This window comes from Ruditapes philippinarum, unplaced genomic scaffold (genome assembly GCF_026571515.1).
Source record: "Ruditapes philippinarum isolate M1 unplaced genomic scaffold, ASM2657151v2 ctg100_1_1_1_1, whole genome shotgun sequence".
Classification (NCBI taxonomy): domain Eukaryota; kingdom Metazoa; phylum Mollusca; class Bivalvia; order Venerida; family Veneridae; genus Ruditapes; species Ruditapes philippinarum.
Window position 1 is genome coordinate 526999 of NW_026860686.1, and position 23833 is coordinate 550831.

At 33.3% G+C, this 23833-nt stretch overlaps 1 protein-coding gene across 1 annotated transcript; it reads right to left on the reverse strand.

Moving 5' to 3' along the window:
* Window positions 1-696: 696 nt before the first annotated feature.
* Window positions 697-20247, reverse strand: LOC132713066 (nicotinamide riboside kinase 2-like). The gene is made up of 7 exons (XM_060695532.1): window positions 19941-20247; window positions 14756-14809; window positions 13537-13691; window positions 9931-10063; window positions 7475-7546; window positions 5805-5908; window positions 697-901 (listed from the first exon to the last, which is right to left on the reverse strand). The coding sequence occupies exons 2-7, from the start codon at window positions 14803-14805 to the stop codon at window positions 792-794; spliced, it is 624 nt and encodes a 207-aa protein (XP_060551515.1). The 5' UTR covers window positions 14806-14809; window positions 19941-20247; the 3' UTR covers window positions 697-791.
* Between the last annotated feature and the right edge of the window lie 3586 nt (window positions 20248-23833).

The window sequence follows — 23833 nt, forward strand, 5'->3', positions numbered from 1 at the left end:
TTACTATTCTAAACAATAGTCTGTTATTTTAAAGTTGAAATGATCATTATCTGTTTTTATTCAATAGAAAAATAACTATCCGCACATCTCTTGAAAAAAACCAACAAAAGAAACAATTTTCATTTTCCATTGTTTCATATATAACTTTAAGGAACAACACAAGTCCTGTGATCCCTTGTTTTGCTGATATAAAGTCATATATAGTAAATATCATATTGAAAACCTGTGTAAATATTTAAATACACCACCAGATAATTATGTGTGTGGTTTTTACTGTTCTAATTGTACAGTTAGTTAACTTGGCTGTAACAGGCCTGAATGAGCTATACCAGAAGTCTTCTCACTTTCCACAAATGATTAGAACAGATTGATGGAGCACTGGGACACATTATTTCAGTGTTGACACTTCTCATATCCTTGTATATTGATCAAATCTTGTTTGCTACTCGTACAGTCACGGTGGAGTGTGAACACATTTTCTCATTTCTCATTTTTGCCGACAATGGAAGAACAAAATTTTGTTGAGTTTATCTATTTATACTACATAACTAACACAGACATCCAATTACAATTTGAAATAAAAGTTTTATATTTTCTATATTTAATTTTCATTAAAAGTCACTGCAATAGATCATTTTATTTTCATCTGTCCCTGAATAATTTTTCATCTTGTACAATGACAATGAATTGTTTTCCTTCAGTTCAAAACAGAACATAAAATAGATGTCATGGCATAACAATATATTTAACAACATCATACAAGTACTTTGGCACAGACATAATGACTATTTTCATACATCTGAAGGTGTTTTCTCATCACAAGTCATTATCTTTGATATATCTGACAATATTCTGGAAATATTTTTGTCCAATGAAGACTGCTCATTTCCGTCGAGATATACTGAAAGACAGATAGAGAAAACAATAATTACAGAACAGTCTGGTTCATTAACAACTTGTCATAGATAGTCTGCCATCTCTAAAACTGTACCAGTCTATAATTCTGTCACACTGTACCAGTCTATAATTCTGTTATATTGTACCAGTCTATAATTCTGTCACATTCTACCAGTCTATAATTCTGTTATATTGTACCAGTCTATAATTCTGTCACACTGTACCAGTCTATAATTCTGTCACACTGTACCAGTCTATAATTCTGTCACACTGTACCAGCCTATAATTCTGTCACACGGTACAAGTCTATAATTCTGTCACATTGTACCAGTCTATTATTCTGTCACATTGTACCACAAACTCCTCACAGTGATTACCTCCCTTGGCAGAATTGTAATTGTAATCACTGCCTTCAAAGACGTCACATGATGATGAAAGTCACATGACTAACGTCGAAATTCAAATGTAAATATCGACCGTTACAAAGAAAATCTAACGTTATTTTTCTCTTTCTGTTTTATTTTTAACTTTTAGCGCCTAAGGTCGATATAGTTTATCAAAAAATTATCGAAAGTATACAAAATAACGAAAAATAAATTCAAAAGCTAAAAAATATAAAATATCAAAATATCGTCTCGGTAGAAAATATATCATAATTTTTAAAATTATTTCTAAATATTCATATTATTTATTTATTTATTCATAAACATTGTTAAATAAATGAGAGAAAACTTATCTGATAGATAAAAGCAGTAGATAAAACAATTTTTAAAAAAAAATATAGTATATCAAAAATTCTGATATATCGGGACCTTGGTGGCAGAGATCTACACCGAAGTATTAAGGGGAGATCACTGTGTGGAGATTGATTGTACCAGTCTATAATTCTGTCACACTGTACCAGTCTATAATTCTGTCACATTGTACCAGTCTATTATTCTGTCACATTGTACCAGTCTATAATTCTGTCACACTGTACCAGTCTATAATTCTGTCACACTGTACCAGTCTATAATTCTGTCACATTGTACCAGTCTATAATTCTGTCACATTGTACCAGTCTATAATTCTGTCACACTGTACCAGTCTATTATTCTGTCACACTGTACCAGTCTATAATTCTGTCACACCATACCCGTCTATAATTCTGTCACACTGTACCAGCCTATAATTTCTGTCACACTGTACAAGTCTATAATTCTGTCACACTACCAGTCTATTATTCTGTCACATTGTACCAATCTATAATTCTGTCACATTGTACCAGTCTATTATTCTGTCACATTGTACCAATCTATAATTCTGTTACACTGTACCAGTCTATAATTCTGTCACACTATACCGTCTATAATTCTGTCACACTATACCTGTCTATAATTCTGTCACACTGTACCAGTCTATAATTCTGTCACACTGTACCAGCCTATAATTCTGTCACACTGTACAAGTCTATAATTCTGTCACACTACCAGTCTATTATTCTGTCACATTGTACCAATCTATAATTCGGTCACATTGTACCAATCTATAATTCTGTAACATTGTACCAATCTATAATTCTGTCACATTGTACCAGTCAATAATTCTGTCACATTGTACCAATCTATAATTCTGTCACATTGTACCAATCTATAATTCTTTCACATTGTACCAATCTATAATTCTGTCACACTCTACCAGTCTATAATTCTGTCACACTATACCCGTCTATAATTCTGTCACACTATACCTGTCTATAATTCTGTCACACTGTACCAGTCTATAATTCTGTCACACTATACCCGTCTATAATTCTGTCACACTGTACCAGTCTATAATTCTGTCACACTGTACAAGTCTATAATTCTGTCACACTACCAGTCTATAATTCTGTCACACTGTACAAGTCTATAATTCTGTCACACTTACGTGACCAGTCTATAATTCTGTCACATTGTACCAGTCTATAATTTCGGTCACATTGTACCAGTCTATAATTCTGTTACACTGTACAAGTCTATAATTCTGTCACATTGTACCAGTCTATAATTCTGTCACACTGTACCAGTCTATAATTCTGTCACACTGTACCAGTCTATAATTCTGTCACACTGTACCAGTCTATAATTCTGTCACATTGTACCAGTCTATAATTCTGTTATATTGTACCAGTCTATAATTCTGTCACATTGTACCAGTCTATAATTCTGTCCCACTGTACCAGTCTATCATTCTGTCACATTGTACCAGTCTATAATTCTGTCACATTGTACCAGTCTATAGTTCTGTCACACTGTACCAGTCTATAATTCTGTCACACTGTACCAGTCTATAATTCTGTCACACTGTACCTGTCTATAATTCTGTCACACTGTACCAGTCTATTATTCTGTCACATGGTACCAGTCTATAATATGTCACACTTATTAGACAATTATATCTCTGGTTTTATTGTTTATCAACAGGGCTCTTGTTAGCATTTTGAGACTGGGACCAGGGTCCATGCGGGTGGAGGAATTTCGCATGATTTTGAAATATTTTTCATTCAAGGTGGAATTTCAATAGAAGAAAATTAATTCATTAAAAACAAGTGAAAACAAGAATCAGTTAACAAATTTATCAACAATAAGCTGCTGTCATGAAATATTCTGGATATTTCCAATGGAATTGAATACATCTTTTATATTTTGTATAAAAATTCAACTTAAAAACTTGATCTCTGATCTATGGCAGTTAAATATTATTTTCGACAGGGATTTTTTTTTGGTTTTAGGGGGAAGAAACACACTATTTTAATGGGGGAATGTGGCCTGTATTCGGCCCCAAATTTTCTGTAAACAAGATTCAGTAACTCTTAATACATTTCTGAAGTTGTTTAAGATGTTTTATTTTTTCTTATTAGCGGCTAACTAACTTTGTGATTTTCGTATGCTAGTGATTTGTTTTTGCAGTAAGAGATAACATTTACATAAATGCTAATGAAAAAAAAATATGCAAAATAAACTGGCAGAAATTCTCAATTAAGGTCTTCTCATTAAAAAAAAGGAAAAAAGACTTATTAAAACAAGTGACACTTAGGGCAGGGCCAATTTTGTACTTTCATAAACAAGATTTAAATGTGTATTCCTATTAAATAAAGTCTTGATATAAATGCCCCAAGGGAACTTAAACTCTGGGGCCATGGCTTATTTAAATTTGTACAACAATGTTATATGCCACATACATAACCATTTTTATTCCAATATATGACTTTTGTAAAGGTCCACTAAGCAATGCTACATCCTATATACGAGATTCCTATATACGAATGTCAGACAAAATCCCCTTTGGACAAAATTCCCTTCATGTATTTTTTTATATCTAGACATAATCCCCTCCATGGGTGGACATAATCCCGTTCATGTATGAAATTTTGAAGTGGACAAAATACCCTCAATAAAATTGTTACCTAGGACAAAATCCCTCTCAGATGAAATTTCTGTTTATAAAGTGGGTATGAGAGCGACATTAAACTAATTAAAATGTTTTTCATACTAATCAATTTAAAACAATTAAAGAAATTGCCTAATCAAATATATTTGTTATGCAGTTGATAATTTACCACAATTATAATAAACACTGCTTAACTAATAAAATTGTTTTTAATGATAATTTGAAAAAAAAAATGTCTTATCAAGCTTATATATTATAATTGTTAACTTGATACATAATTAGAAATCAAAAATCAAAAAAACAAAAGTTCATTATTCATCAATTTTTATGGAGCAAAATAATACATTAGAAACCTATGAAACAAGGGGATTTTGTCCGGATAGGTAAGGGGATTTTGTCCAGCCTTGCAAAAACATGAAGGGGATTATGTCCACCTGGGATACTGACAAAATCCACCCCCCCCCCCCCCCCCCCCCCGGATGAACACTGCTAAACTAATTAAATTGTTTTTAATGATAATAAAAAAAATACAGGTAGGACAAAAGCCCCTCACCCCCCCCCCCCCATCAAACAATTGTTATTAAGAATCTCGTCAGTTTAAATGCAGAACTTGATGTATTGACACAAGTCAAAATCGGTATGTTTAATTTAACAAATAAATGCAATTGTTTTAAAAGATAATTTACATTAAGATTTAAATTTAAAGGTACAAAATTTCTAATTTGATATATTGTGTAATTCGTGTATAATTCATTGATGATATGAATGTTTTTATGTTTATTATATATTGTACTGTACAAATGTAAATGAATATTTTCAGAGAATCGCTTATCAAGGAAATAAAAGTAAAAGGCGCATTCTTGTTTAGATTTATTTGAATTATAACCCAAGTTCCCGAACATTGGGCATGTGAAAAAAGAGGTCATCAGACTGGTCTATAAACCTTAGGGGGGGCTTTTGTTTGATGGACTGGGGGGGGGGCTTTTGTCCTACCTGTATTTTTGATTGGGGGGGGGGGGGGTTGTCCTATGTGTAAATTTAATAGGGGGGGGGGGTGGCTTTTGTCCACCTTGTCTCATTTATAAATGGGGGGGGGGCTTTTGTCCTACACTCTGTACACCCAGTTATGCAAAGGGGATTTTGTCAGAAGGATATTATGTCCGTACACCCCGTAGACATAACTTTTAAGACAATTATTTTCAGAAAGCTTACAATTACATGTGTTTTTCTACTTAGGTGTATATAAATCAAGTCACCGCCAGACCACAATTAGAGCATGATTATATATATCTTATCTTTCAAGTAAAATATTAAAGCTCTAGGTACTGTAAATTCTGAGGAACAATTTTTAAAGACGTAGTCATTTTAAGTCTTATTTCACACACTTAATTATCATTTAGCAGATGTATTATGTATAACTATACATGTTACTTGCATTTCTATGACCTTTAAATATCATTTAAATACCTAAATTAACCAATGAAAATTTTCCTTACCAATATCTTCCTGTTCTTTTAAAGTGTTTAAATATTTAAGGTGCATGGGCCAAACTACTTTTTCAAAGTATCCTGGTACATCAGGGGGATTATATTCTCTATATCTGAAATAAGATAGATGCTATTGAAATGTAATACATCACTTTTCTCTTGATTTCAATGGTGTATGATAACTACATCAGGGTTTTTTCTAAGCACTTTTGGAAACGGGACCCAACCCCTAGAATTGAGAATTTTTATGATGTTTTAGACAAATTGGGAAAAACTGACAACATATTGTATACATGAAATAAGACAAAGAAATCATATATTTGCACATACATGTATTACAATTTGGAACATAAGACCACAATTTTTCTACGACACAGTGTAGTTAAATGTAACAAAATAACCATTATTTTACTTTTTTATGTTTCAAAGAACTGGAAATTTTCTCCTGGAAATTGGGGAAAAAAATTGGGAAAATTTGTTGATATTAGGAACATGACCTTATAACAGTCATCAAAATGGGCCAGAAAAAGTCCTGTACATATTCTTTACTTTTAAAATGAACTAAACTGTGTCCACTGGACATTTAAAAATCCATTTAGAATTTATTATCCCATCTGGTATACAAAATAATTGAAACAAGAGCCACAGATGAGCAGGAGCCACTCTTGACTTTTCCTTATTTCCAAAGGCAAACAAATTAAAACAGGAACATTGTAATGAAAGTTTTCAAAAAATAAAGGAAGGCCAAAAGGACATACACATATATATCTCAACCTATAAACACTGACTGTAGAAAACATATGAGCCGCGCCATGACAAAACCAACGTAATGGGTTTGCGACCAGCATGGATCCAGACCAGCCTGCGCATCCATGCTGTTGGCTTACCAACTCTATTACAAATAGAGAAACTGATAGCGAACAGCATGGTTCCTGATCAGACTGCGCGGATGCGCAGGCTGGTCTGGATCTATGCTGGTCGCAAACCCACTATGTTGGTTTTGTCATGACGCGGCTCAATTATAATATTGAATGTTGTTCTTATCTTTGGGACAAACTTGTAGAGACCCCATAGAGAACATTTCATACACAATATCTAAGCTCTAGCCTTTGTTATTTTTGACGAGAAGACATTTTAACATTTTATTCTATATATATAAGGAAAACAAAATTATAACCCTGGGATCAAGCCAATTTTGACCCAAGAGCTATATCATCATACATGTATTGTTGTTTTTTTTCCTTTCAAAATTTGAATCAATCTGTCCACCAATACCAAAGATATGGCAATTTGAGCAAAATTCAACAACTTGACCATTAGAGTTATAGTCACTTTCAGGTTAAGGTCCTATTTGAAGAATTCAACATGTTGGTGTGGCAATACGGTTGTTTTGACAAAGAATGAATCAAATAACAAAATTATCACAACTCAAATAAATTCAATAATTTGATGGTCTAGGTGATTTTCTTTCATTGTTTTTTCTTTGTTTGGTTTTACAGTGCACCAACACAGTATTGGTGTATAAAGGCAATTCAGAAATCTAAAAAAATTTGAACAACATTATATTTTACGGATGACAACCAAACCAGCAATGGTAACACGACTGTAGGAAAAACAGCTATGACTGCAGCAATAGCAATTTTTTTTCCAAACAGTTCAGCTAATAATGAAAAACTTACTTTCTCCTTTCAAAACAAACATCTCTGTCTACAGATAGGAAATATTTCTTGTCAAACAATTTAGTGAGTGGACTGAAAAACATAAAAACAGTAATGTAATGGCAAAACAAATTTGCACTTACATAAAATATAAAACACTCCTTACAGTAAACAAGAGCAGATTGAACCGGATGATGCTCCCCGAATAGTTTTGGACACAGAAAAGTATACATTTTGTAGTTTTAGAGTTATGTCCCTGACAAAGAGTTACTGTCCTTTGCTTCTACTCAATGAGTTCTATCTACCAACAAAGTTTCATGCCGATATCTCTAAAGTTTCAGAGTTATAACTCCAAAATTAGACAAGGCAGAGTTATGGTTCTTTTGCACTGCACATCTACACAATGAGATCTATCTACCTACAAAGTTTCATTTTGATATCTCTTATGGTTTCAGAGTTATTTTCTGGACAAAGTTTAAAGTGTATAATGAACAAATGGCAATAATTTCAATATTAGGAAAGGCAGAGTTATGGCTCATGTGCACTGCACATCTACCTAATGGGATCTATCTATCTACAAAGTTTCATGTTGATATCTCTAATAGTTTCAGAGTTATGTCGCAGACAAAGTTCAAAGTGTAAAAATAAACAAAGGGCAGTAACTCCAAAATTAGGTGAGGCAGAGTTATAGTTGTTTGCACTGCACATCTACCCAATGAGATCTATGTACCTACACCGTTTTATGTTCATATCTCTTATAATTTCAGAGTTATGTCCCAGCTCTGTGTATCAGCTGGAAGTTATATTTTGTTGACTGGAAAAACAATACAAAGATCTCCCCCTTGTTACCATTCTTATGCACTGCACTCCAACTCAATAAGATCTGTCTACCTATTAAGTTGATATCTCAAGAAGTTTTTGTGTTACCCTCTGGACAAAAATGTGGGACAGCAGGATGGACAAGGCGGCAACTACATGCTCTCCCTTTGGGGAGCATAAAAATCTGTGCTCTTAATAATCAAGCCAAGCTAAGGTGACAGACTAAAGTTGTTAATGGTGTTAGTTTAATTTCCTTGGTGACTTTGTTTTAAAACAGCATCATGTCTACAACAAACTTACTTTATCTTTCCCAAGAGACTTAATATATCAACACCCTTAGTTGCCTGATGCCACAAGTGACTTTAATTCAATCACTGAAACTAGAAGTTTCAGACTATTTACAGTGACTTTTATTATTTCAAATTTCTAAAATCTTAGTTCTCAGAATTCACAAAATCAAGTTAACTTTAACATTTGTCAACTGATATGCTTCCTGGGCCTAAGAGTATCGTAAAATTCCTATTAAATGCCCCCGGGGGCTAAACATTTTCAAAAGGGGGGGCTATTATTACAACCTAAATCCAAAAATCACTGTAAATACATTAAGTGTTAGCAAGTGTTGGTAATAACATTAAAAAGTGTTAAGGTTTTTAAGTTCATATTATACATATTTGTTTTTACTATAAAATAAAATGGATTCTGAATTATTTGAATAAAATTATGGCTTTAATTATTATAATTATGATGAAAAGATTGTTTTCCTTATCAAAAGGCCTGGGGGCCTTTATTAGGGGAGGGGGCGTTTATTAGGAATTTTATGTATGTGTTTACCAAAACAATCTAGTTGATTTTAGCAGAGGTCACATGAAAATAGATGACTCTGTTATGGACATGTGACAATGACATATTTAATCAGTAAATGTTGATTTGTAGACATGAATGGCCGAATTGCATGAAGGAGAATAAATGGTACACAATTTTTAATGCTGTTAGTTATTTCTGTAAATATAGTCAGATATTTATAAAACAAGTTTTGTCATCATAACACATAGTTACATATCATATATATTATAAGAAGTCTGACTGTTTTATTTTTCTTTTATTGTCCAGTTAAATTATGCATTCTAGGCAATTATCAAGTGAAACTACCATGACTATTGCATTATAACAAGTTTGAGTATTAAATAATGTATATTACTGCCATTAATACATGCAACTGTCTCGGAAAATATCAATTAAAATATTTAATGCTTACACAAGACTGTTTGTTAAGAACATCTGTGCATAGCCACTTTATTTTGTAAGTCCAATAGAAAGTTGCTATAAATAGATTAAACTTAATGTTTGAGACAACACTGATCTTCAGCCTTAAAATAGTAATGAGACGCCTCACGACAAAACCAACGTAATGCGTTTGCGACCAGCATGGATCCGCGCAGTCTGATCAGGATCCATGCTGTTCGCTTACAAACTCTATTACAAGTAGAGAAACTGATAGCGAACAGCATGGATCCTGATCAGACTGCGCGGAGGCGCAGGCTGGTCTGGATCCATGCTGGTCGCAAACCCACTATGTTGGTTTTGTCGTGACGCGGCTCATTTATCATACAAGAAAACAATCACAACACATATACATGTAGTTATATAAACTAGCATACCTCCAGCCAAAGATAGAGAACCCTTCTACAATAATAAGCATGTTGTGATTATCTCCCCTGCCCTGCTGTTCATATCTTGATATCATTAGTTGTACTTCATTCACCATCTTGTCCATCTCTAAAGACCTGAAATCTTAAAATGTATAATCTCTACAATAAAATACTGAAATCTTAAAATGTAAAATCTCTATAATAACGTACTGAAATCTTAAAATGTACGAGCGGTGATCAAAAATTTCGTGGACACGCTGCATAAAACAAAAAGTAATAAAGCAAATCACATGAAATTCTAGTATCTTATTAAGTGAGCATATGTCGACAAATTCTCAAAGTATTGTAAAGATTGTACAAGAATTAACGATTCTGCACCAGTTTATATACATAGACATGACAAAACGCGGCGCAGCTCACGACGTCACAAACGGCGTTATGCTATCATAGGAAGTAATCTATGATACCGTTTTGCCTTATAACTTATAACTTTTCAAAGTATTCCCTTTAACCCGCACACATTTTTCATGAGGGAGGATCCAGTCTCTAAATGTACTCGCATACCATTCCTGGCTGAATGATGACAGTATGCATTGGGTGGCTCCTCTCAACTCGTCCAGATTGTGAAAACGTTTCCTATTCAACTCTTTCTTTAACCTGGGAAACAAGGCGAGGTCACACGGGGAAAGATCAGGCGTATATGGTGAATCACTGAGTACTTCTGCTCCAAGCTGGGAACTAGAGAACGACACACTGACGGTTTATTTGTCACACTTTAGATCATCGTTTTTGTCTCGCCAGGCGTCTTTCCAAGATTTACATAGAACTGTATAACTGTCCGAAGTTTTGCTGGATCCGTGACGACCATTTTTGATAAAGCTGTTTTTATCACCTTTTCTTTAAAGCACGAGCGTAAAATAACCGAAACTTCAAAATGTCTTCTAATACTGACAGAATGACGTCATACACATCAAAACAACGTTATTATAACGTTTCCCGCAATTTACTTTGTTTGCACAGGTTTTACATGTGTTTAAATGAGATGAAAACGTTTAAATCACAGAGAAAAAGTAAGCTGCGCCGCGATTTTGATACTTAATGTTTTCATGTTGTCATATATAGATAAAAAATGTATTGGTGTTTTAAAATTTGGTCAATTTATTAAAAAAGCATTGATTAATAATATCCAAAGAGTTCACCTCGGTAGGACGCCACGTTATGGAGATACACACATTGTCCACGAATTTTTGGATCACCCCTCGTATAATCTCTATTATAAAGTTCGGAAATCTTAAAATGTATAATCTCTACAATAAAGTACTGAAATCTTAAAATATATAATCTCTACAATAAAATACTGAAATCTTAAAATGTAAAATCTCTATAATAACGTACTGAAATCTTAAAATGTATAATCTCTATTATAAAGTTCGGAAATCTTAAAATGTATAATCTCTATTATAAAGTTCGGAAATCTTAAAATGTATAATCTCTATAATAAAGTACTGAAATCTTAAAATGTACAATCTCTATTATAAAGTTCGGAAATCTTAAAATGTATAATCTCTATAATAAAGTACTGAAATCTTAAAATGTACAATCTCTATTATAAAGTTTGGAAATCTTAAAATTCAGGGCCAAAACACCATTTTTGGGGAAGGGGCCTCAGCCTTTTTCTTGGGGAAAATATGCGTGATTTTGGCATACTTTGGGAAAAGGGGTCTCAAATTTAACACAAACTTTTAACAAGTTCTTTAAAATAGAAAAGCAAAAAGCACTTGGAAATACTCATAAGGCAGTAAAAGACCTTAATTCAACACCATCATATAATTTTGTTCTAAATTTCAAAAGACTGGGGAATTTTAAGGACCAAACTGGGGAAAAAAGAGGCTAGTTTGGTTGGGGAAGCAGCCTATATACGGCCCTGAAAATGTATAATCTCTACAATAAAGTACACATTGACAGTGAGGACAACTTATTTTCCTTGAAGAAAATGAATAAAACTTAAACAAGAGCTGTCAGTAGGACAGCACGCTCGACTATTCTTCGTGCTTGATAGTAAAAGAGCCTTGATAATGTAAAAATTTCTAAGTTAACAAAAGGGCCAAGGTTTTCACAGTTATAGGCTTTAGAGAAAGTCCTTTTATGCTGTCAAAGAAGTGTATAAAATTTCAACTTGTTTCAAAGCCAGATGTCAATGGAATATGAAAATATTTGAGGTAGTATGCAAACTGTAACGTAAATTCTAAGTAAAAAAAGGGCATATTCTGTCAAAATGCTTGATAGAGTTACCTCCTCCTGTCTAAAGGTTGGGGGCATGATGGTGAACTATAGGGCAAAGTTTCAGAGCCACATATCAATGGACTTAGAAAATATTTGAGGTGTTATAATAAATTTAACTAAAATTCTAAGTTGAAAAAGGGTCATAATTCTGTCAAAATGCTTGATAGAGTTACCTCCTCCTGTCTACAGGTTTGGGTCATGATGGTGAACAAGTGTGCAAAGTTTCAAAGCCATATGTCAATGGACTTTGAAAATATTTGAGAAGTTATAAAAAATTTAACGTAAATTCTAAGTTGAAATGGGGGCATAATTCTGTCAAAATGCTTGACAGATTTACTTCCTCCTGTCTACAAGTTGGGGTCGATGGTGAACAAGTGTTTAAAGTTTCAAAGCCACATGTCAATGGACTTTGAAAATATTTGAGGTGTTACAAAAACTTTAACATAAGTTGTTACGCCGACCCTAGGGTGACTTGGATAGCTCTACTTATTCTTATCTAATAGTCAAGCTGAAAACTTATCTAATGTTATTACTGAACCACAAATTTTTTTCAGAATAGCGTACCTTGTAAACATTTATATAGTCATACATGACTTGACAAGAGATGGAAAAAGGATGAAAGTATCTCATGAGCATAATGCCATTGCACTAACATTTGATAAGTTTGGCATATCTCTTTACGTTAATTTGGACTTATCCAAAACATAAGTTCAAGTTAGTTGCATTTAACTCAAGTTCTAACTAAAGTGAACTTCAGTTACGATAAAGTAAAAGTATGTTAGTAAATAGTGAAATGCTCATCTGCTTCAAAACAGAGGGATTGTCGGGTCAAGTCCTATTGAGATCACGACAGTTTTTATCATTACACCAAATAGTTTGTAGCTTCAAGGTCAGTACTGGTTACTTCTAAAAAGGAGTCTCTAGTTCTATATTCCTTAAGCATTCTTTGTGTGTGTGTGTGTGTTTTGACGCTGTACCAACACAGTATAGGTCATATCATATGGCGACTTTCCAGCTTAACTGGTGAAGTAAAACAGTAAGACCTCAGGTGCACCTCTACATACAAACTGGCATCTGAACCACAGACATTCTGTAAGCTAGCTGGATAGCTTTTTCACATGTAGAATCTGACACTACTCTTGCACAACTTGAACCTATAGTGGTGAGAGGCAAGTGGTTTGAAGTCAATGACCTTCACCGCACAGCCCTTTCAAGCGTTTTTCAAAATTTGCAAATATAAATCTTGTTAACACTAAAAATTCATTTCTTAGATAAATTCAAAGAGTTCCTGAAAATAGAAATACACTGATTTAATTCCTCTCAATAACTTACCTTCCCAGTTATGATGATTAACCTCAGGTATATAAATTGGCTCCAATCTTGGGTCATCCGGTGACAGGAAATATGTATCTTGGCAAATTTTTACACTATTAGGTAATTTGTTCACAAGTTTTCCAGCAAGAGTAGATTTTCCACTATTTGTTGTCCTACATAAGAATGTAAAATCAATAATTAAACAAACATCATTATGTAATTCTGTAGCAAACATGTATTTTAGAAATTTAGTAAGCAGTTGTTAAAATACCCAAAAGATATGCATTTTTGTAGCAAGAAAATACAAACATTTATATCTTTTACAAAAAGAACAAGAGCTACATTTGATACATTGCATGGCCCCATTTTCTGTCAAGGGTTTTTCACAGATGGATGAGAGGGCTTCTTTTATATTACTTCGGTGACATATTTGATATTTGGAAGTCATGGTAACCTTGACTTTTGACATTGTGTCCTATAAGTGGATGTGGTGGGTAGAGCTAAGAGAAAAAGATAAGGTTTGTTTTGGCATAATGTACATACATGGTATTATAACACATGGAGTGAGACATAACACACATGAGCACAAAAACCATGACAAGCGCACCAACACCAGGGATGATACCAAAAAAGATTAAACCCTTATTTCCATTGTAGCCAATGTATAATATAATGTTATATTGCTCTGGGCGTTAGTTTTATGGCGTAAGTATATATTTGCTATTTAGGGTCATGGTGACCTTGACCTTTGACCTCAAAGGGGATTTTGCAGGTACAAGTAGATCACATAAAGTGTGTACCCCTGTTAAGTTTGAAGGCTTTTGATGGAAGGACTTCTATTTATATTTCACATTTGTTTGTTAGTGACCTTGATTTTTCACCAAATAAACTCTGTGGGTCTTGCAGTTTTAGCGCATCATCACATGTACATCTATGAAAAGTGAAAGCTGTGAATAGAAGAGGTAAAGCTTATTAAGGAGCATGCATGGTTGCACCTGTGAAGTTTGGATTCTGTTGATGGACTGATTTTAGTTTTGTAGTCAAGGTTATGTTTTGTGATAAACATACAAATAGAAAACAGCATGCTCTCCTGATCTATCTATACAGGGACATAAAGATTATTACCTTATTTCAATTAAAAAATCTTAAATCTCTTTTACTCTTATTGTAAAACAACATCTTTAAAACACTCATTTATATAGTAACCTATATTGTAATAATTTTAAAATTGACTTACCCACTAAGCCCGATAACAATTACTCGTCCTATTTGTTTTGCCATCTCCATATATCTGTAACAGACAAAATAAGGTATTTTATTTTTTAAAAATAAAATTTTAATAAAAAAGCCAACTTTTTAAAAATGTGTTTTTTGTTTTGCCCCCTTTTGATTTTTTTACCATCCTTATCACAGGGGATTTTTCAAGAAAAATATTAAAAGTTAAAAGAACCACCCCCAAAAAACAAGCATTTTTCAAGCAAAACTAAATATAAGTTAGCTAAACAATGCCACACCAAATAAACCATCCCTCAGCATTTGTGCTTTGAGAGAACATTTTTAACATTTTCCATAGTCTGGTCAATTAATACTGAAGGGTCATAATTTAAAAGAAATCGGTAGTGGTCTACTAAACAAATTGCTACATACAAAATATCAAAACTTTAGCCAATAAGTCTTGCAGTTATGAAAAAATAGAACTAATAGAACTTTTTTAAAAAAATAATGCAATTTGTGTAACTGTAGCTTTGATATAATACAGCAGAGCTCCAGAAAGAATGCACATCAGCGTAAAATACACATAGAATAATCCAAAATCCAGAATTCATGCCCACAGCAGACACTTATATCACAGATACTCTATAGCTCTGTGGTCAACAAAATAAAAATACACATATGTGGCCTGTAAAAGTGTTTTAAAGTAATACCACCAGTGTAGTACTGTGTACAGATATCTAAGTCAGCAACACGATGAAAACTTTTTTAAACATATAGTAAAAATATAGTTTGTTCTAATTCTTAATTGAAAGACTTCTAAAATATCCAGCCAGGGCATTTTTGCCATATCACCAGGACCCAGAATAAGGCCCAATTCACAATCCAAACTAGCCTGTTTTGTTATCAATTCCAAAAAAAATCCCAATAGCAGTCAAAAAAAAATGTTTCAACTTTTAAGGAAAGATTGAACTGTTTTAACTTTTTTTCCAAAGAAGTGACAGGTTTATAATCATACACTCATGATACATATGTAAAAAAAAACAACTAAAAATTGAGATTTCCCAAAATGTTGAATTTTTTTTTTCTTCAAATTTATGCCAGGGGCCTCATCCCAAAATACCTGGAAAGGACTCTGAAAGCTGAGTTCAATATATCAGATGTTACGGGCTTCTTATAGTTTATGATGGTCAAGCCCGACATCTAATAGTAATTGCTCATAATTGAAAATCTGTCTATTGTTTTGCCTTTCAAGTTTCATAAAATCATATTCGTACTTCCTGATGGTGCATAGACAAATATTTTGTTCAAAAAGATTTCATTTGAAACTTTCGACTCATTTTAACACTTGGATTGAATTAGCTAATTAATTAATTAAAAGGATTTAATCATTTTTCGGACATGACAGTTTAATTATTTCGTTAAAGGTATTTATTCCTTACTTTAGTTTATAAATAGTTCAAAATTAATGTATTTACTCACTGACTAACGTGATTTATAGTTCGGCCAGAAAATCTAGCGAAACGTGCTATGGGTTCATGAGAATTTATGATAATATGATGTTGCTTTGCCAAGAAGTAAAAATATCTCAAAGCAAAGTCATCAGAGCCCAACAACAATTATTTTCTGTGTTTTTTTATTTTAATTGAAAGGCGTTGAAAATTAAACATATATATTGATATAATGATAATTATGTAATAATTTTAATTGATGTTATTCAACTGCAACTAATCACTCTTTTTTTTCGCCATTTTGAGATGACAACGATCTATATTCATATTTTCATTAATGTAGACAACATGGCAATTGACATCTTCTAAAATTAAAAATACAAAGACAATTGCTGTATCTTGGTATAATAACATGTAGGCCTATGCATTTTTGACTTTCACTGGCTGGTGAAAATGCCCACTTGGGCTTATGACATAAAAAATCATATTTCTAGAAAAGTAATAAATACATTTCTTTTAATCTTGTTTGTTTATTGAGAATAATATTTGACATAAACAGAAAGAACTAGAAATGTGTCATCATGCCACGGATGCCCCCGAATGCAGCCAAAATTTCAGATGGTGCATTAATTATTTTTTTCATTTTAAGTTCAAAGCCCTTAAAACTTTTCAATGTTAACACAAACCATTTTCATACAATGTTCAAGGCACTGAAATTATTCAGTCTTAACCTTTTAAAAATAGCATTTTGCATATTTGTAGCCAAAAATAATGGCTAAAAGTATGAGTGCTGAAACTGAAAGTTCAAAATTTTTTCCAACATTCAGGAAAGATAAGTTTGTCTAAAGTCATTGAACCACGACCAAATTCAAACTTAAACTGCTTATTCCTAAGATGTATCTATATTATTTTCAAAGTGAAAGGGACATAACTCTGCCAAAAAATCATCAAACCATGACCAAATTCCAACTTGACCTGCCCATTCCTTTGACAGATCCATATGTCAAATTTAAGTTGAATATGTAACACTGTTGGGTAGATAATGAACAGAAACTGTAAATTTCATATTATTTTCAATGTGAAAGGGGCATTACTCTGCCAAAAATCATTGAACCATGACCAAATTCGAACTTGGCCTGGGCATTCCAAAAACATATCCATATGTCAAATTTGAGTTGAATGTGTTGTACCATTGGGGAGATAATAAACGGAAACTGAAAATTTCATATTACTTTCAAAGTGAAAGGGGCATAACTCTGCCAAAAAGCACTGAACCATGACCAAATTTGAACTTGACCTGCGCATTCCTTTGACGCATCAATATGTCAAGTTTGAGTTGAATGTGTTGTACCTTTGGGGAGATAATGAACGGAAACTGAAAATTTCATATTATTTTCAAAGTAAAAGGGGCATAACTCTGCCAAAAATCATAGAACCATGACCAAATTCGAACTTGACCTGTATTTTCTCATGACATATCCATATGTCAAGTTTGAGTTGAATGTGTTGTACCGTTGGGGAGATAATGAACGGAAACTGAAAATTTCATATTATTTTCAAAGTAAAAGGGGCATAACTCTGCCAAAAATCATCGAACCATGACCAAATTCAAACTTGACCTGTATTTTCTCATGACATATCCATATGTCAAATTTGAGTTGAATGTGTGCAACCGTTCTTAAGATAATGAACAGAAACTGATGATGACGGAATGACAGAATGACGGAAGGATGGAATGACGGAACAGGGTAACACTATATGCCCCAGCCATCACATGGCGGGGGCATAAAAATATTTTGCTACTGTCACTTTAGTGAGAATTATTTCCCCTTTTTCATGTTTTTATAACACATAATTTTTGAAGTCCTATAAAAATATGTTACATATGCAAAGTGTAAAATATAATAAGTTAAATAATTCTTTATGCTCTAATTCATTGCACCAACAACTGTCAGCATACATTTCGTTCAGTTTTTAGAGAAAACTTAAAAGTTTATTGTTCCGTGTCAAAGAATTGTCAAAATATAAATGCCAGAAGCAGAATATTTAATCCAAATATATAGAATAAAGCTACTGGTCAAATAATCTTGGGCAAAATGAAGTTGTTGGCAGACTTCCCGAAAGTTAAAAAAAAAGTGTCAGACATTTGGTCTGACAAACCATGAAAATCTTTCGGACCGAAACGAAATCTGTCAGACCGAATAAAATTAATCAAAATCAAAGGAAAACTTGTGTTTGTATTTCTAAGAAACTTTTCGGTTTTGATTTTTTCGCCGTAAAAATCGGCACAGTCCGTACAGCGCATTTTCATCTCCTCCCTGTCATACACCAACAATTCACGGTCCTGCTTCTATTTTTCATTAAATTTTGTCTCAGGTCTATTCTTTTTATCCTTTTACTTCTGTTTTGCACGTTCCTCTGACGTAGATTTTCGTTTTTTCCCACGTTTGGCACCTTTAGCGATGCCATTTTGTATACATGCAACTTGGATAAAAGCCGGACAGTCGGACCCATCCCGAATAAAAAAACGTCAGACCTTATCAAAATTTATCGGACATGTCCGTCGGACTGACGTATTTCGGGAAGTCTGGTTTGTAACATTTCTATTAAGAATTTTACATTACAACGTAATTTTTATAAACTTCAAATATTTTGTTTTTCCAGAAAGTGGGAAAAAGGGAAATAATTAAAAGAAAATAAAAGATAACCAAAATATTTTTATTTTGATTTGTATTACAGCGAGTTGGAAGAGCTGGCCCAAAGGGCCTGCTCACAAAGCGAGCTTTATGGTAACGCGAGTACCTGGTAGATAGTGATGGTTTTGAAAATTTTCGTCCGTAGTACTGAATTAACACATCGCAACTTTTCGAAAAACAAGATAATGATAAAAACTGAGGTATTCTGATTGAAAAGGAAGCGTAGACTGGTGTCCTGCGCTCTTATATTACCATAATTGGACGGGAACAAGAATAAACAGAAGCAGTGTATGAAATGCCGAAAAAATGAACAAATATTTTTTAAACTATTTCACAGTAAAAGTAAATCGAGCACGCTTTGAGGCTTTGCCTTTTTCATATTATATAAATTCTTAATAAACAAAACAAGTAAGAAAGAAACATATTTATTATTTATCTAGAAATACCGTAAAATTCCTAATAAACGCACCTCCCCTAATAAAGGCCCCCCCCCCCCCAGGTCTTTTGATAATGAAAATAATCTACTCATCAGTGCTGAACTCGTAATTAAATACATAATATTATTCAAATCATTCAGAATCCATTTTATTTTATAGTAAACACAAATATGTATTATATAACTTTAAAACCTTTATACGTTTTAATATTATTACCAACGCTTGCTAACACTAAATGTATTTACAGTGATTTTTTTGATTTTGGAAAAATGTTTTTTAATAATAGCATCCCCTTTTGGAAAATGTTTAGCCCCCGGGGGCGTTTAATAGGAATTTTACGGTATGATATTTCATGTCTTAAGCCCGATCAGGCATTTTCACCACATATAGTTTTGAAAAGTGCCGTACGGAAGGACAATACAGTGTGTCCTGGCTAGCCGTACATTACTCTGACACTGCTAGAACTTTTGGTTAACGGTACAGACCCTTCCTAATTATGATTGCTTCATTGTCATTGACGTAAACACAAAAAATTATGAAAAGAACGTAACAATACATCAGCTGATCAGATATTGTAACAAACAATAATCCTAACAATAACATATCACAAAAGCTGTGACAACGACCTTCAGAGGAATCGATAATCAATGTCCTGGTTGTTCTTCTTCCCAAGAATCCTCCTCTTCTACTAATGTATTAGAGTTATCTGCCCCTTTATCATTCAACTTGTCTAAAAACGCTGATAAAAGTCGCTTATTGAGATGATCTGTCTGGGTTATTTCTCTCTCTGGATTTTCTGATACTTCAACTGAATCTGTATAGTTATTATTAGAGATGTCACCTCCGTTTTGAATGTTTTCCCGGTTAATTTCTTCACTCTCTCCGTCAAATTGATTCTTATCCGCCATTATAATAAGACATTTACGAATGCACTTTCTATAAAATCGTTATGGTATGACTAGCACTAAAGGTCAGACACTTACATTGATTTTCCCATATACTTACATTATAAGAAATGGTCACTAACCCTACATTAAAATTGAGTTTTCATGCTAAGTTGTGATTTTTCCTGCAGAATGAAATGCCTGACACGTTAAAAAGTTCCTGTTATATAGGGGTAGCCAACCAATTTATTTTGCAAAAGACTTGAAAGAGGATTAACCAACACTCCAACAACAATCGATCTAGACAATATGGTTCAGTGGGAGAAACAGTTGGGCATGGAGTTTAACCCTTGAAAATGCCAACTCATCCATATCACAAAAAAAAAACAACAACATAATTAAACACAAATATATGCACCATGGCCAAGTCCTAGAGTCGGTCTCAAATGCTAAATATCTCGGACTAGTTCTGTCTGCAGACCTTAAAATATCTCGAATAACTTCCAAGGCAAACAGATCCCTTGGCTTTACCAAAAGGAGTGTAATTACTAAAAATTGAAAGTGGAAGAACTAGCATACAAGTGCCTGGTCCGGTCACAGGTTGAATATGCTTCAACTATTTGGTCTCCGTACACTTGGAACAATATTGACAAAGTTGAGATGATCCAGAGACGTGCAATAAGATATGGGTAAAAAGGTATTACTCCCCTCTCTCTAGTGTCACAGCCATGCAGGAAGAACTGGGCTGGCGATCCCTTGGACATCGCAGATTGGACTGTAGACTGATAATGTTTTATAAGATATATCATAACCTAGTTGCAATTAAATTCCCACCATATTGTTAAGCCCCACATAGATTAACCAGACATATGCATCCCTTATCCCTACGTCAAATATACATTGTAGTACTAGTCTTGCTCCCAGTGTTTTTAAATTATTTTATCTCTTATCATCTTCTTTCACTATTAACATTTTAACCATGACTAGAATACATTTTCAGTCTCACCTTCCTAGCATGTTCTTCCCTCTACCTGTTCATGGTGCTCGGACTTTTCTTTTTTTGCTTTTCTTTTCACCTTTTACTAACAATCCGACGTGCACTTAATTCCCGACTTTAACACTCGTAGGGGTTGGCAGTATCCAGAGATAGAAAGATAGATATGCACTTTTTCAGCCTATCGCTGGCCATATTACAATACAAAAGTATGGCCTAAAGGAGGGGTTGGTCTATACTAAGTACTGAATATGAATTCACATTCGCGAATATGAACAGAATACCGAATATGAATAGAATACCGAATATGAATATTATTTTCATAAAATTTTGGCATAAAGTCAAAAATTGACACTATTATTATAACATAAACCAGGACTATAACAATACCTCTAGCTATTTTTAAAAAATAGTCGAGCTAAAAATGGTTAAAAAATGTACAGATATTGGTAATTATAATCCAGTTTGAATAATACTTTCAATAACAATCATGAATATGAAATATGTGGTAGAAGTATTTATAAGTTATATAACGAAACATTATATCTTACTAACAATATATATTAAGATATGTTAGATCATTTTACATATTATAGAACTAAGATGTACATTTATTAACTTAAACAAATTCTCACACTGAAGTATCATTGCAGTAAAACATTTAGTGTTCTTTTCTCTTTAAGTGGACTTACGGGGTGTATGTTTCTCAGTTAATTAGATTCGCTAGAGCTTGTAGCAACGTAAAGGATTTCAACGAGCGGAATATTTTCATTACCAGCAAGTTTCTAAAACAGGGCTACCGCTATTATAAATTACGGAAATATTTTACAAAATTTTACAATCATAATTTTTATTTAATTTCAAAATTCATTAGTGATTTAAAAACTCTACTGCGACCAGGGATTAGCCAGCATAGTTTTTTTTATGGCGATGTGATTTACAAACTTCGAAAGATTTTGGGTCATGGTAATTTTTCTGCTGTTTTTACTAAAATCATTAAACGTTTTATTAAAAGAAGTTATGATCCTACTATTTTAAGACATACTGCATGCTTAGTGTTCAACCCTTTTACAGTTGGACACTACGTTTTCCTCTTTTGATTAAATCTGACGGACCAAGTGGGAGAACTATGATGGTCAGTTCTTAAAGCCCTTTGGGACTGAATTGTCTTAATTTTCGTCTTCTGCCTTGCTTCGTCGGACTCTTGTAGGTGTTTTTCTTGTTGCTCTGTCTTCCTTTAGGACATTGAGAACTTTTGTTATGGTCATTTGGGTTTACTTTCATATGTTTCTACATGATCATTTTGGTGTTTTACTTATTTAACCTTTTGTAACCATAACAACTGTTAGAATTTCACTTGGCGGGTATTCAATTTATTTATACTGTCTCGTTATAGGAACATTGTTGGGCTAAGAGTGAGGTTTGGTGCACCATTAGCCGGTTTAAACTCCCCAGCAGTATTTGTGCTGCTGACCGTTCCAAGGCGGCGTCCCAATGTGTTCCTCAGATGTATGTCTATGTTGTTCCATACTTGCTTCATACACTTGCTTGTGTTCCTTGTTGTTTTCTCGTCTACGGTAAGTATCTTCCCCTTTGCCCCTAGTTTTTTTTCTTTGATTTTACCCCCACCCCCTCCCCTGGTCTCTTGTCCCCTTCCCCTGTGCTCTTTGACGTTGTGGGCCTATTATTCAATCATTTATTTGTTGTTTTTTTAATTCCTTATTAGTTACAAATTATTTACTTTTATTCAATCATTTATTTGTTTTCTTTGAATTCCTTATAAGTTACAAATTATTTATCATTTTAGTGATTAACCTGTCCGTGCTCTGTCTTGTGCCCTGTCCTGTTTTTGTTTGGGGTCCGCCTGGGCTCCTTGCCACTGATTCTTGTTGCTGGGTCTTATGGGGGTTGCGTTCATTGAACGCCGCCTTTCCTTGTTGATCTTGTTTATCATATTGTAACATGCACATGTATGCTTTGAAAGTCATGATGATGAAGAAGATGATGAAGAAGATGATGATGATGAATATGATGATGAATATGATTATGATGATAATTATGGGTGGTATTTGTGCTGCTGGTGAAACAGATGACTATAATTTCACTATTATGATATATGTGATCACAATGAAGGATGATTATTATCATTATTATATAATAATGGTGATGGTACTGATGATGATGATGATGATGATGATAGTAGTTCTTCTGATTATAATTATGTAGATGATGGACGTGGTGGTGGTGATAATGATTGTTTTTATAACATATGTGCTATTAGTATGAAAGACATACACTTTTAATACTAAAACGAACCTGTGACGTCCTTATTATCAACATTAATTACAATGCAAAGAAATCATTATTTGACAAAAACGAATAACGATACAATGTCGAAGTAGGTTGTACGAATGTATTTTATGAGGATAATGTAAATACATAAAAAAAAACAAGTTTAAGTACAATATAATACATATGTTATAAAGTTATTAACATTTTTTTGTAGAGTCAGTAAAATGGCATTATCTTTTTTTTGAATATCACTTGTTTGAACGAGATATTTTCAGCTTGGTTTATCTGCAAAAGTTCTCATTCAACATTTTCCAATAAGATTCGTTTAGCATTCGTTGTTTCCTACGTT